The 16,275-nt window shown below is 39.9% G+C and overlaps 1 protein-coding gene across 1 annotated transcript in view; it reads left to right on the forward strand.

Moving 5' to 3' along the window:
* ABCC4 (ATP binding cassette subfamily C member 4) overlaps positions 1-16,275 on the forward strand; it is a 232,981-nt gene that overhangs the window by 53,094 nt on the left and 163,612 nt on the right. The window contains exon 13 of the mRNA XM_060233613.1: positions 88-174. Coding sequence (XP_060089596.1) covers positions 88-174 — 87 coding nt within the window. The remainder of the gene's footprint in view (positions 1-87; positions 175-16,275) is intronic.

Here is a 16,275-nt window from a genome sequence, read left to right on the forward strand (position 1 = left end):
AAAAAAAAGTGGTGGGGATCCTTTCAAAAGTATACACTTGCTTTGGGCAATGATTCAACCGATACTTTTTTGTGTGTGTGCTTTCAGAGCAGTGTACCAGGATGCGGACATCTACCTCCTGGATGATCCGTTGAGCGCAGTGGATGCAGAAGTGAGCAGGCATTTGTTTGAAAAGTAGGTGGCTTTCCAAGCTGTTTATATTCTTATCTCTCTAAATGGGCTCTTGTGTGCGAAAATCTTTGTTTGGCTTGTGGCATCTTCGGTTTTTGCAAGCACAATCTTTAGCTGAATTATACCTCTGATAGTAAAACTCTGGTTTGGATGTCTCTACGCTTGTCTGCTAAAAGAAAACTGTTGGCATCTTTGCATTTGATTGGATGATGCTGCCTTATACTCTGGGCTTTTTTGTAGCAGGAACTCCTTTGCATATTAGGCCACTCACCCCTGATGTAGCCAATCCTTCAAGAGCTTACAGTAGACCCTGTACTTTTAGCCCTGTAAGCCCTTGGCGGATTGGCTACATCGGGTGTGTGTGGCCTAATAGGCAAAGGAGTTTCTGCTTGAAAATAACCTCTGCTTATACTGAATCAGACTCTCAGTCCTCCAATGTCAGTATTGTCTACTCAGACTGGCAGCTGCTCTCCAAGGTTCTCAAGCAGAGGTCTTTCTTATGATCTACTACCTGGCCCCTTTTAAGTGAAGATGCTGGGGACTGAACCTGGGACCTTCTCCATGCCAGACTGGTGCTCTGTCACTGCGTCATGGCCCTTTCTTAAAAATTTAACAATGTTCAGTATGAGATTTTGTGGCTGCCATCAGACATACTAAATAATGCACTTTCAATCCACTTTCAGTGCACTTTACAACTGGATATTGCCAGTTCACATAGTAAAATTCACTTGGAAAGTGCATTGAAAGTGGATTGAAAGTGCATTATTTAGTGTGACTGATCACAGCCTAAGAGTCACAGCTCATGTCCTTAGATGTGCTTGTCTGGGCATTTCTAATGGGTGAAATGAAATCTCTCCCCCCAGCATTGTATCTGTGTTCCATAGTGGGACTTCTGCTCCCCTCCTCCCTTCTTTCTTCTGCTTGACTACATCTCTATGGTTGTGAATGTGGATCTTCCAGTATTATGTATAGTTTGGCTCCAAATGTTTACCTTTTGGAACTTCCTGTTTCAGCAGTAAAGAATTCAGAACAGCGATAGAGAATTTGTAATTGAATTAGACTTTTTTCTCTCTAAGATTGGTTATGCACAGATTTTAAACATAAAATTTATGTAGTTCATTAACTGTTACAAGCTGAGAAGGTAGAGAGCCAATAGCAAGCAGATTGTTTTTGCATAATAATATTTTGAATGCTAGTGGGCTGTCATCCAGTTAAAGTAACAGCTGATTAATTGTGTGCCGTTTAACTGATTTAATGAGCTGATTAAGTCTGCAGCATCTACATGTGAATAAAACTATAGTTGAAGAGAGTTTTTAAAAGTAGCTTATAATGTATTGCAACAGTTACTACAGAAAATCATTTCACGTATGCACATTATCATTTCTAAGTTCTAACAGTTCTAAGCAACTCTCTGTATTAACACAAGAACATAAGAAGAGCCCTGCTGGATCACACCAGTGGTCCATCTAGTCCAGCATCCTGTTTGATTCCACCCAGTGGCCAAACAGCACCTTCCCCTGTTGTAGCCTCCTGGCTCTGGGATTCAGAAGCTTAGTGCTGTAGCCACCAATAGACTTATCCTCCATGAATCTTTCTGATTCCGTTTTAAAGCTGTTTATTGCTGTGGCCATCACTCTATCCTCTGACAGTGAATTTCATATTTTAATCAATCTCCGTGTAATATAGTATTTCCTTCTATCTATCCTGAACCTACTGACTGTTAGTTTCATTGGATGCTCTTGAGTTCTAACGTTTTGGGAGAGGGAGAAAAAAATTCTCTTTGCCAACTCTCTCCACCCCATGCATAATTGTACAAGCTTCTATCATGTCCAATGTTCCCTCTAAGCTGCAGAGTCTTGTGAGCAAAAATTCTACTTTGTGAGCTACTGATATTAAAGTTGTGAGTTACTGGCATTAAAGCTGTGAGCTGCTGCATAAATTAAGGTGCTCCGGGGTCATCCTTCCTGAGCTAAGACAAAAATGTGTGAGCTGGAGGCTAATTCAGCTTAGAGGGAACACTGATCATGTCTCTCCTTAGTCGTCTGTTTTCTAAACTGAAAAGTTCCCAACTCTTCAGCCTTTCCTCATAGAGAAGGTGCTCCAGTCATCTTGGTTGCCCTTCTCTGTACTATTTAATTGGAATATTGTATGGTTATAGTAGCCAATACTTAAGATTTTTCTCTCAGGACCCTGCTTTCCAGTTTTGTTCCTCTGCCTACTACTCTCATATCCTCTTTTCTTTTATTTAAAGTTGTTGTTTTCAGATACTGCCTATTACATATTAATGTACATTATCTGAGAGAAAAGTGTCCAGTACCAAAGAGGTGGTGAATACCTCAAAAAAGATGGCATCTGAGGCCTTCCATGTCAATGATGTGTCCATTAATAAACAGACAAAACCTGTAAACTGAAATCTAGTTTTTCTCTTGGTTCTTGTCTACATGTTTTCTTACTCTCTGAAAGCACTTGTATGTAAAATATTAATATCATATACGTAATTCTAAACTTGGTCTTCAAGAATAATGATGCCTAATGAAGCAAGTTACAGAAAAGGAAGATCTGTTTTCTGCAAACCTACCCTCATTTTGTGAGGAAAATTCTAGAATAGAGAACTTTTAAAAAAGCATTCAGTATCTCATGAGGTCACAGTTGGCATTATGGGATCATCTAGCAACCCCACACAACCAGGCTTTTTTTGTTTTAAAGTAGTGAGCAGAGGTGGAACAGGGATAGGTGGTGGAACTGGGATAGAGGAGGTGAAACTGGAATAGAGGAAAGAAGAGGTGTTTTGAGGGATGAAAGAGAGGGGAATGATGGAAGAGGTGTGAAATATGAGGTGTGTAGAGCATGTGGAGAGATGAGAAGGACAGAAGAGAAACAAAAGCTTTGATAGAAGAGGAAAAGGGAATGCTGTGGAGGAAAGGATAATGGTATGATCAGAGGAGGAACAAAAACAGTGTGGAAAGGAGACCATCAGGAAAAGGATAAGGCAGGGGCTATGCCTGTGATTGGGGAGAAATGGAATGGGGTGATGAATGGTTTTGGGGAGAATGAGGCAAATTATAGAAAGGAAAGATCCATCTTCTGCAAACCTGAGAAGACTCTGATTTTTTTTTTTGTAAAACAAATTTTATTTTTTTGCAACATATTGAAATATATTAAAACATATACTTTAAGATTTTAACCAGTACATTACAAATTTCCTCCTCCCCCCAACCCTCAGTTTCTTGACCTCCGCCGGTGCTTAAAATAATTTTTTTAAAACGTAAAATTCACAATTATAGAATCTTCACTTAGATTTCCAGTTAACACAAAATAAACCAAGACTATTCGTTAGTAATTATTAATATTAACCTTCTATTTTTCTCATAAACTAACCACCTATAAAATTGCATATCAGATCAGAAAACCATATTAACAACTTTATCTTCCCATTAAAAGTTCATGTAATATTATCAAAGACCACCAAGAGTCTCTTGACTTTCCATTGTTTTTCAACACATTCTTGAAATTTCTTCCAATCCCCTTAAATTTTCCTGAATTACAGTCTTTTAAGATTCTAGTAAGTTTATCCATTTCACTCCAGTGTAACACTTTTAAGATCCAGTCCCATTTCTCTGGTATTTTATCTTCCACATTTGTGCATATAACGTTCTTGCAGTTGAAAGCAAGTACCACAACAATGTCCTATCTTATCAAAGATTTCAGATTTTCACGGCTGGTAACATCATTAGGGTTTGTAGAATCTTTCGGGATCAAGTGCCGTGTTCTACTGGAGAAAGTTTTCGTACCAGACGTTTCGTTCTCAGCTGCGGAGAACATCCTCAGTGGCGTTGCAGCCGGAGCAGGCGCTCAGACCTTCTTGGCTGCTGTGTATTGAGTGGGGCCAGGGCTGCTGGAGAGCTGCTATTTCTAGGCTGGAGGGGGTGTGATGAAAGGGCAATTGGTTTGTGGATGTGCCCATTGTTTGGTGGGGCTTCCTGGAAGGGTAGTGATAAGGAAACTGGCTGTTGAATGTGACCATTGTTCCGTGTTAATTGCTGGGAGGGTTGGAAGGGGTTTGAAGATAAGGAAGATGGTTGTTGACTGTGCTGATTGTTCTGTGGAATTTGCTGGTTGTTCTGAGACTTTCTGCAATTTATAGTCTGTGGGGTGTTTTGCAGAGTCCTATCTTGTTTCAGAAAACTTTCCATTTGTAATCCCACCAGAAAGATATCTGGTGCTCTCTTAATGTCATAACCCAAAATTTTCGAGGTCTCTTGTTGGATCATTTGCCAAAACTGTTTCGCTTTTTCACAAGTCCACCACATATGGTAGAAAGAACCTTCATGTTTTTTACATTTCCAACACCTATCTGATATTTGATTATTCATTTTTGCTAGTTTCTTAGGTGTTATATACCATCTGTACAACATTTTGAAACAGTTCTCTTTAATATTGTAACACGTCGATATTTTCATAGAGTTCTTCCATAGGTGTTCCCATGTTTCCATTTGTATTTCTTTGTTCATATTTATTGCCCATTTTATCATTTGAGGTTTCACTACTTCCTCTTCTGTAGACCATTTCAATAGTAACTTATAAGTCCTTGAAATCAATTTTTCATTCTCACCCAACAGCATTTTTTCCAATTCTGTTTGGTCTTATTCCTGTATTCCTAATATCCTGCTCCACCAAGCTTTTGATTTGTTGCAGTTGGTACCAATTAAATTTATCCTGCAACTCTTCCACTGGTTTTAGTTCCACCTTGCCTCCCTGTATTTTTAGCAGTTGTTTATATGATAACCATTTATCTTCCTGTGAACATATGAACATATGAAGCTGCCTTATACTGAATCAGACCCTTGGTCCATCAAAGTCAGTATTGTCTTCTCAGACTGGCAGCGGCTCTCCAGGGTCTCAAGCTGAGGCTTTTCACACCTATTTGCCTGGACCCTTTTTTGGAGATGCCAGGGATTGAACCTGGGACCTTCTGCTTCCCAAGCAGATGCTCTACCACTGAGCCCCGTCCTTCCCCTGAGACTGAGACCCCGTCCTGTGGGTCTGACAATAACTTTATGACTTCGGTTGGCACAATCCATAGTGGTTTTCTCTCATCACCATATTTATTATATTTTTTCCCAAGTATTCAACAAGTTTCTTCTTATGTAATGATGTGAGAACAAACCATCCATCTTCTCCTTCCCATAAGCATGCCAACCAAAAACATTCCCATGGCCTTCTAATGCCAATAGCTTCCTGTTAAGTAAAGTTTTCCAGTCCTCAATCCATACCAAACAAACAGCATCGTGGTATAACTTAAAATTGGGCAACTGGAAGCCACCCCTCTCTTTGGCATCCGTCAGAATTTTCATTTTAATTCTTGGTTTTTTACCTGCCCATACAAATTCTGAAACCCTTTTTTTGCCAATGATTAAATTGTTTAATGTCTTTCACTATTGGAATTGTTTGAAAGAAACATCATTCTTGGTAGAACATTCATTTTGATTGCAGAGATCCTACCCAGCATAGACAAAATCAGCTTATTTCACTTTAACAAATCTTCTTCAATTTTATGGCAAAGCTTTTCATAATTGTTTTTATACAGATCAATATTTCTCATCGTAATCTCTACACCTAGATATTTTACTTTCGAGGTAACTTCACATCCAGTTACACTTTGTAGTTCTTTCTGTTTGCTTAATGACAGATTCTTGCTTAAAATTTTCAATTTTTCTTTATTTATATAAAAGCCCGCCAACTCTCCATACTCTTTAATTTTACTTAACAACAATGGCGTCACCTGTAATGGATTTTTGTTAATAAACATCACATCATCTGCAAAAGCCCTATATTTATAAGAAAAACTTTTCAATTTCAGCCCCTCTATTTCTTTATCCTCTTTGATTTGCATCAGCAAAATCTCCAAAGTCATTATAAATAGCAATGGAGATAGAGGGCAACCTTGCCTTGTACCTTTACTAATTATCATTTGTTCTGTCAGATCTGCATTCACACAAAGTTTAGCTTTTTGTTCTGTATAGATTGCCATGACCATTCTTATAAAATCATTTCCCAATTTCAATTTCTCCATCACTCCAAACATAAAGTCCCAGTTAAGATTGTCAAAAGCTTTCTCTGCATCAGCAAAAAATAATGCCACCTCTTTTTCTGGATGCTTTTCGTAATATTCTACAATATCTATTACTGTTCTGATATTGTCTCTTATTTGCCTTCTCGGGAGAAAACCTGCTTGCTCCTCCTGAATAAAAGTGTTTAAATGCTGTTTGAGTCGTTCTGCTAGTATCCTAGCAAATATTTTATAGTCATTATTGAGTAATGAAATCAGTCCATAATTTTTAACACATATGGCATCTCTGTCTTTGTTTGGTATCAATGAAACAACTGCTTCCTTCCATGTGTTTGGCACTTTTCCTTCTTGACTAATAATATTCATCAACTTTTGGAGCTTCGGTACTAATGCATCTGCCAGGACTTTGTAAAATTTTGCTGAAAAGCCATTGGGACCCAGTGCTTTACCTAATTTCATTGAACTAATTGCTGCTTCTATTTCAACTTTTTCAGTTGGTTCATTTAAGGCTTTTTCCATGGTTTCTGTAAAAGGCTTTACTTTTACTTTCTGCAAGTATGCTTCTATTTTCTCTTTATCTTCTTGTTGGACTTTAAATAGTTTAGCATAGTGTTTATAAAATTCCCTTTTAATTCCTGCTTGATCCACAATCTCTTTACCTTCAACTATAATTTTGTTTATAAATTTGTTCTCCCTTTTTTTCTTCATTTGCCACGCCAAGTATTTCCCAGGTTTGTTAGCTCCTTCAAAAGATTTCTGCTGCAGTCTTTTTAGGTTCCATTCCATCTCCTTATTCAATAGGTGCTTCAGTTGGCTCTGTAAAATTGTAATCTTCCACAAAATTTTCTTTTTCCCCAGTCTCTTTCTTAATTCTCTTTTTTGCCCGTTTCTTTTTGTAAATCCACCATTTGTTTTTCCTTGTCTCTTCTGTCTTTATTGTTCAATGTAATTAAGATTCCTCTCATTACAGCTTTATAAGCGTCCCACACGGTCTGGTATTGAATGTCCTGATTTTCATTCATTTGGAAGAAAAATGTAGTTTCTTTTTCAAGAGATGCCACTGTTTCTGCGTTTTGCAATAAGTCCTCATTTAATCTCCATCTCCTCACCTTTTTCCTGACTTTTGCCAACCATAATAATGGATTACGGTCTGCACCTATTTTCGGAAGAATCTCTATTTTATTAGTAATAAGTCCCAAGTCTTTGGTGATCCATAACATGTCAATTCTTGAGAAGGAGTTATGCCTTGCTGAAAAGAAGGTGTAATCATGCACATTAGGATTAAACTTTCTCCATACATCCTCCAAACCTTCTTGTTTTATTAGTTCAAAAAATGACTTTGGTAACTTGCCGTCTGTATTTTTTTTTCCGAATCTGTCCAAAGAATTTTTAATGGTTCCATTAAAATCTCCCATTAACATTATCTGATCATATGTCACTTGGTCTAACTGTTGCATAATGTCTTTGAAAAAATCATTCTTTATAGTCCCAATAGCGTTTTTTTCTCGTTTATCAACACCTCCACTGCAACATATCTACCATCACTGTCCTTAAAAATCAACTTTGGTTCCAATTCTTTTTTAATGTAAAAAAATCATTCCCCCTTTTTTCCCCTTAGCCAATGAAAAAAATTCTTCACCTAAAAATTTATTCCATAAAAATTTATAATCCATTTGTTTGATATGTACTTCTTGTAGACAAATTATATTACATTTTTGTTTTTTAATCCAATGAAATGTTTTTCTTTTTTGTGGTGAATTTAGTCCATTTACATTCCAAGAAATTAATTTGTAATCCATAGTGATTCTTCAATTATTCTGTATCTCCAAATTCCTTGTCCGTAAAAAACCTTTCCATGCCTTGAATATCTATTATTGTAATTCTCAGTCTTTTATACTCAAAGCTAAGACCTTCTGGTAAAATCCATCTATATCTTATTCCCTTCACCCTTCGCTTTTCTGTCAATTTTTTGAAATGTCTTCTGTCACTTATAACTTTCCTTGGCAGCTCCTTCATTATTCTTATTCTGCTTTCTTCCACCACCATTGCTTTTTCAAATTGTTAACTTAAAATCCTTCCCACCATGTCTCTTGTAGTAAATTTTACTACCACATCCCTTGGTAGCTTGTTCTTTCTAGCAAATTCAGAGTTAACCCTGTAAACATAGTCATACAGATGTCCCGTCACCTCAGGGTCCTCTCCCATATACTCAGCAATAATTGTTGAAATATACTTCTTTAAGTCCTCTTGTTCATTTTCAGGCATTCCTCTTAGACGAATTAGGTTTTCCATTAACTTACAGTCTTGTAGTGTTGCTTTCACCTGCATTTTCTTGATGGTAGCATCTTGGTCCTTAACTTTAATTTCTATTTCCTGTGTCTTCTGAGCTGTAGCTTGTGACTCTTTCCTGAGCTCTTCAATCTCTTTTTTAATTTCTTTCTTGACTTCTTCAGCACTGGAGTTTATTTCCTTCGTTAGTTTCTTCTCAGTTCCAATTGCTAAGTCTTTCATCTCCTTCAACAGTCTTGTCTCCATCGCATCTAATTGCTCTTGAACTTTAGCCATCTTTCCACCTCCCAGTGAACCTGATCTTAGTCGCGTAAGCCTTGGTTCCAACTTTTGATCAGACATCACTGTCCTCCCATTGCACAGAATGGGCTTATAGGTTGACCTCACCAATCAGCAAACAAATGATATATTCCAATAGATTAGGGCATGCCCTTTCCAACAAGCCCAAAATCGCCGTCCTCTGAGCTTCCTAGCTCAAGATATTAATTTTTAAAGTTCTAAAAAAATCCAAAATGGTCGTTGTGATTTTTCCAAGCCCCTTTTTTTCAAAAAGTTTTCCTTTTTCCAATAAGCCTTAAAGTTTATTTTTAAACAAATAGTCCAAAATGTTTCTTCTTTTTAGGATGATTGCTGCCAGTTTTATAAACTTTTAAAGTCCCATTCTGTTTTAAAAATATAAAACCTTTGACCCTTCTTTAATGGCTGCTGATGTTTCTCTATGATTTCTGTCTCTAGAGACGCCCCCAGAGGGTAAAAGAAAGCTCTTCTTTCAGTGCTTACTTCCTGACTTTCTGGCCATGAAGTCTCGTTCTCTATGGTTAGTAGTCTCACGATAGTTGTAGCACGTCACTTCCTGTTTCGTCTTGAAGATCAGCAACCTTGTTATGTTGGGATATTTTTTTTTCAAAGCCACAGGTACGTCAAACATCAGTTATTTTTCTGCATTTTCCTGCTTATCTTAAATTCCAAAAAGTCCAAATTTACCCCCTTTTACTTCTTAACTTTATGCTCTTACAGTTCATTCCATATCTTAATCATTTGCTTTTAAAAACCTTATTTTAGTCCCGGAGTGGTAGATAACAATCTTTACCTTAACAAAAGGTCTCTTCTTCTTTACACCAATCTTATTCACTTCAGAAGTGACTTCCGGGGTTGGGAAAATAGAGAGCTGACCCGCTTCTTCCAGAGGAGCGGACAGGAGCCTTTGTTTTGGACATAAAAGGCGATCCCAACACCTGCTGTCTACCTTTTCCAGAGAGGAAACCGTCTATGACATGCTTGAAGAATTTTGAGGGGTTTACTTTGGCTGGTGAGGAGTCCCTGAGGGATTCCTTTTCGGCTTTGAAGAGCCCCCCGGTGAAGAACTGCATTCCATCGTCTACAAAGGATCTCCTGGGTCATTAAATTGACATAAGCACACCAAGATTCCAACTTTCTAGAAGACTCTGATTTTGTGAGGAAAATTCCAGAATGGAGAACTTTAAAAACATCTAATATATCACGAAGTCACAGTTGGCATTAGGGGGTCGCCTGGCAACACTATGCGACCAGGCTTTTTTTGTTTTAAAGTTGTGAGAAAGAGACAAAATACTGGCAAGAGGGATGGGGCAGGAAGAAAGTAGGTGGAAACAAGCGTGTTGAGAAGGAGAGGACAGGAGCTGAAAGGCCAAGTAAGATGACGTGGATAGGGATGTTGGAGGAAGAGAAAGAGGCAGAATTAGGGAAAGGCAGAGGGGAAGAGAAGGGAAAAGAAAAAAAGAAAAGGAAAAAAGAAAACATTTAGGGAGGAGAGTTAGGGAGAGCAGAGGTCTAAAAATTATGTTGAAATTTCTTCTCATCAACTCCATAATTCATACTTCTGCCTGCAGGATGAGTTAAGGGGCACATGAAGAGCAAATTATTGTATTGTGAGTTCCTCAGCTGTACTTTCAAAAAGTATTAAGCCACTCTCTCTGACATACTTTGCCCATTTCCTATATCTGCAAAAGTAGGTAATGTAATTGCAGCGTGACAAGTATTTTTGTATTTTACTTTCATGTTTTAAAAAAATGTTGGGATCTGAATCTCTCTTCCTCCCCCTCCCCCCTTAGAAAACCATCAGTGCTCAGCAAGTGAACATGAGATGGTGAAACCGAAAGAATAGACTACAGTCTCGTTTCATGCCTTGCCTTTGTAGCAGGATTGCTTTTGCAAAACTGGTCTCCTATGTCACAGTGGTAGCATATTGGTAGTATCTGTTGATGTGGGTACCTTGAGGTCATGAGAGGACTTTGTACATGAGTATCAGTGGCCCTGAGGGAAGGGGATGCTAATTTGGGTTGTACCCGCATGATGCATGCTGCCTAAGTTGCTGGATTGTCCCAACAATACTGATAGAAGAAGATGATTATATTGGATTTATACCCTGGCTCTTCACTCTGAATCTCAGAGCGGGTTACAATCTCCTTTGGCTTCCTCCCCCACAACAGACACCCTGTGAGGTGGGTGGGTCTGAGAGAGCTCTCCAAGAAGCTGCCCTTTAAGGGACCACTCTGCGAGAGCTATGGCTGACCCAAGGCAATTCCAGCAACTCCGAGTGGAGGAGTGGGGAATCAAACCTGGTTCTCCCAGATAAGAGTCCGCGCACTTAACCACTACATCGAACTGGCTCTGATGTGCCATGGGAGGCAGTTTAGGGACAGCCTCTTTGACGTATCAATAGTGAATGAATGGGATCTCAGCCCTGCTGTAAAACCCTTATGTGTTACCTTTGAATGAGTAGTGGTGTGGTTTTGCAAAAAGATGCATCATCCGTCAGTCTGGATGGAGCATCCAGGTGAGTGACTGTTGTGCACCACAGAACGCCATTAAAAATAGCCTGTTCTTTCAGGTTTGCTGAAGGCAAATCCTGCTGATTTTTCCATCCCCAAAGTAAAGCACACCCCGTTCGACATGCTAAGCTGCCACAGCCGTGCAAACCACCAAGGCGTCACCCTAACCAGAGTGACAAGACAAAGAAGGATGGGTAAGTGGCTATTTCACCCCACAGTGGTCTCCCCTTTCGAGCTTTTCAGTTTTGCCTTTGCAATTAGATAATGTAGCTGTGCGTGCAGTTCTAGAACTTGTTCTAAATATTGTATAGGGCATTAAATTTTTAGCACGGGCCGTGTCGAAAGAACAGTGCCGAAGAGCTACGGGCGCATTATTTAGTTTCGAAAGGCAATTTGAAAGGCTTCAAGGCCACCTCTTCCTATTGTGCATTTTTGCAGCTTTTAGTTTCATCCGGTGCATCTTTCCTCCCCTGCCCTTTTCTAATAATTGCAAATGGCACAATATGATTTTAAAAAGCCACTTACGCAATCACTTCCAAGTCTAGCTTTAAACTCTGCGTGGTTCTCGTGGTGCGTTACCACTAGTTTTTAGAATGGATTTACGCATTACAGGGCAAGCAAGGGTTTTCAGGCTTGTGTTTTCCTAGTGCTGAAATGCTGCAAGCAGGGCTTTTTTTGAGCTGGAGCGCACAGAAATGCAGTTTCGGCTGGCTTGGTGTCAGGGGATATGGCCTAATATACAAATGAGTTCCTGCTGGTCTTTTTTTAAACAAAAAAGCCCTGTGTGAAACAATGGTGATGGCAGGGTGTGCAGCTTAGTATGCAAATGAGTTCCTGCTGGGCTTTTTAAAACAAAAAAGCCCTGTGTGAGACCATGGTGATGTCGGGGTGTGAGGCTTAATATGCAAATGAGTTCCTGCTGGGCTTTTTCCACCCAAAAAAGCCCTGGCTGCAGGGAAGGGAATTTTTCAGGGGGGAATGACAAGTGGGAGGGAGGGCTTATCCCTGCTCCCACCCACTGAATTCTTTCTGCAAATATCATTTATGTCTGTGTTTAATCTCTGCCCTTTGACTGCCCCAGACAAGGGAAAAAAACTGGGGAGAGGGGTTTTGCAGAGTAGAATAAGTTGGAGTAAGAAACGTTAAGCATTGTTCCTGAGCTTGCATGACAGTTACAAACAAAGATCTGGGAACCAGCATTCCTTCTAATTTTTATCCCCTACGGAGCAGAACAGTTCACATCCTGAGCAGAATATAACAGCTGTGATCAGGACTTTTTTTGCAGCAGGAGCTCCTTTGCATATTAGGCCACACACCCCTGATGTAGCCAATCCTCCACAAGCTTACAGGGCTCTTCTTACAGGACCTACTGTAAGCTCTTGGAGAATTGGCTGTATCAGGAGGTTGTAGCGTAATATGCAAAGGGGTTCCTGCTACAAAAAAAGACCTGACTGTGATCTTAGAAGGAGCGAACGGCAGTGCAAGACCCTGTGCGGCTCCAGATTGCTACTGAACGGAGCTTCCTGTGTTAATGAACAACTGCTCACTCACAGTTTAAAGGGAATGCTCTTGGAGGAATGTCTTTTTGCTGTGTTTGATGTGTAGTCCCTTCCTTTTGCTCTTTTTCCTTTGTTGTTGTTGTTGTTCAGTTACACAATCAAGTCCGACTCTTTGCGACCCCATGGACAAAGTCACTCCAGGCTCCTGTCTTCCGCCCTCCTCCGAAGTCTGCTCAATTTCGTGTTTGTTACATCAGTAACACTGTCCAGCCATCTCATGTTTTTCTGTCCCGTTCTTCTTTTGCCTTCTGTCTTTCCCAGCATCAGGATCTTCTCCAGTGAGTGTTCCCTTCTCACTTGGTGGCCAAAGTATTGGAGCTTTCCTAGATGAGTGAATCTGTTTCCTAGATGAATGTATATAGAATTGCAAAGCTAGTTGCTTAAAATTCCAAGGGAAAACACCTGTTAGATGTTTAAAAAATTGATCTGATTTTTTGAAAAAATCCTGATTTGTCTTGATGATGCTTTTTATTTTGTTTTCGCACGTTTTATCCACCTTGCGTAGTTATATTCCTGCACAAGGTCTCATGGCAGCTTTGAGTCAGCCCTGTTGTCTGCTTTCCCCTCATAGTACAAGCAAACAAAAGAGGAAGCCCAGTAGGAAGCCGTGTTGGTCTGAAGCAATAGAACATAAGAACATACGAGAAGCCATGTTGGATCAGGCCAGTGGCCCATCCAGTCCAACACTCTATGTCACACAGTGGCCAAAATATATATGTATATATACATACACGCTGTGGCTAATAGCCACTGATGGGCCTCTGCTCCATATTTTATCCAATCCCCTCTTGAAGCTGGCTATGCTTGTAACTGCCGCCACCTCCTGTGGCAGTGAATTCCACAAGTTAATCACCCTTTGGGTGAAGAAGTACTTCCTTTTATCCGTTTTAACCTGCCTGCTCAGCAATTTCATTGAATATGAGTTCTTGTATTGTGAGAGAGGGAGAAAAGTACTTCTTTCTCTACTTTCTCCATCCCATGCATAATCTTGTAAACCTCTATCATGTCACCCCACAGTCGACGTTTCTCCAAGCTAAAGACCCCAAGCGTTTTAACCTTTCTTTATAGGGAAAGTGTTCCAACCCTTTAATCATTCTAGTTGCCCTTGACAGGGCACCATTGCTACACGCCTTTGGGTGAAGAAGTACTTCCTTTTATCCGTTTTAACCTGTCTGCTCAGCAATTTCATCGAATGCCCACGAGTTCTTGTATTGTGAGAAAGGGAGAAAAGTACTTCTTTCTCTACTTTCTCCATCCCATGCATTATCTTGTAAACCTCTATCATGTCACCCCGCAGTCGACGTTTCTCCAAGCTAAAGAGTCCCAAGCGTTTCAACCTTTCTTCATAGGGAAAGTGCTCCAGCCCTTTAATCATTCTAGTTGCCCTTCTCTGGACTTTCTCCAATGCTATAATATCCTTTTTGAGGTGTGGTGACCAGAATTGCACACAGTACTCCAAATGAGACCGCACCATCGATTTATACAGGGGCATTATGATACTGGTGATAAAAAGCAGACTGCTGTCATAAGTTTGGGGTGCCATAAATGTAGGTAACATTCTGGCTTTGTTAGTTTAAATAGAACAAAGCAGTAGACAAGTGCACCTTTAAGACCAACTAAGTTTTATTCAGAATGTAAGCTTTCGTATGCTCTTAAGCACCATCAGACAAATGGGAATGGAAGCAGCAATTCTTAATATAAGTGGGCAGTGTGGAATCATGGGAATGTTTTTAGCAGATTAAAAGAATCACAAATAGGGATCTGTGTTTGTTAGTGTTAGGACAAAACAGGGCTGAAAAAACACTGGAGGGTGATAAAAAGCAGACTGCTGTCGTAGGTTCGGGGTGCCATAAATGTAGGTAACTGGCTTTGTTAGTTTAAATAGAGGGCGTGGTTTCTCAAGAGATTATAACATCCATATAGTTTGCACGGAAGCCGTGTAAGCAAGCCAGAAATATCAAAGCACAAGGCTCACAGAGGAATACTCCAAATACTTATATATTTATACACACATGAAAATTGACATTAAAAATACCTTGTCAAAAATACAATTTTATATGCACACACAGTCGCAAAATCACAAAACTGATCCAAACCAAAACAGTCATTTCATAATTCTGCTCCACTTGCAAGATACGCGTCTTTTCTTAGTTAAAGAGCAAGCACTCTATTTTAATCCATAAGATCACATGGAGTCCAATGAAGTAAGGTGAAATTCTCTTGTAGATGACCAGTATATTCCAGATGTCCCAAAGTTGGAAACCCAGGTGTCCGGAAGAGACAGCACTGCATGACTGACTTGAAAAGCAACTGTGATTGCATCACTTGTTAGTTCCAATATTACATCTGCGCCTGACGAAGCATTCTGGGAAATGGTTTGTTTACCGGTCCACCGTTGCACTTGGGTTTAGTGCGCTTGCGACAGTGTATGCATATAAAATTGTATTTTTGACAAGTCAGTTTTCATGTGTGTATAAATATATAAGTATTTGCAGTATTTAGCCGTGAGCCTTGTGCTTTTGTATTTCTGGCTTCCCCTCATAGTACAGGGGAAGGGACGGTGGCTCAGTGGTAGAGCATCTGCTTGGTAAGCAAAAGGCCCCAGGTTCAATCCCCGGCATCTCCAACTAAAAAGGGTCCAGGCAAATAGGCATGAAAAACCTCAGCTTGAGACCCTGGAGAGCCGCTGCCAGTCTGAGCAGACAAGACTGACTTCGACGGACCGAGGGTCTGTTTCAGTATAAGGCAGCTTCATATGTTCATACGTACATCTGTTTCTTCCCTGGCTTAGACAACCAGAAGGAAAACTAAGAGCTTCCTATGTACTTTCATGACCGGTGGTTTCCTTGACAGAAAGCTTGGTTACTGTAGCATTACCATTGTTGCCTTTGCAAAGCAAGAAGTGCTTTTTGTTGGGCCAAAACTTTCCATTTTATTATGTTTTGGCCGCATAGGAAGTTGAGGTGTAGAAGCAACTGTGTGGTTCTCTGCTCTAACACATATTTATGTAGTTTGAGGCCAGCGGCACCTTTAAGACCAACATAGTTTAATCTGGGTATAAGCTTTGATGGGAATGAACACTTCTTTAGAAAGCTTATATCCAGAATTAAACTTTGTTGTTCTAAAGAAGAAGAAGAGGAGTAGTAGCTTGGATTTATACCCTGCCCTTCACTTGGAGTCACAGAGCAGTTTACAATCTCTTTTCCTTTCCCCTCTCCACAACAGACACCGTGTGAGGTAGGTGGGGCTGAGAGTGCTCTGAGAGAAACTGCTTTTGAGAGAACAGCTCAGAGTTATGACTGACCCAAGATCACACCAGCAGGTACATTTGGAGGAGTAGGGAATCAAATCCAGTTCTCCCCAGATTGGAGTCTCC

This window comes from Heteronotia binoei, chromosome 3 (assembly GCF_032191835.1).
Source record: "Heteronotia binoei isolate CCM8104 ecotype False Entrance Well chromosome 3, APGP_CSIRO_Hbin_v1, whole genome shotgun sequence".
Taxonomy (NCBI): domain Eukaryota; kingdom Metazoa; phylum Chordata; class Lepidosauria; order Squamata; family Gekkonidae; genus Heteronotia; species Heteronotia binoei.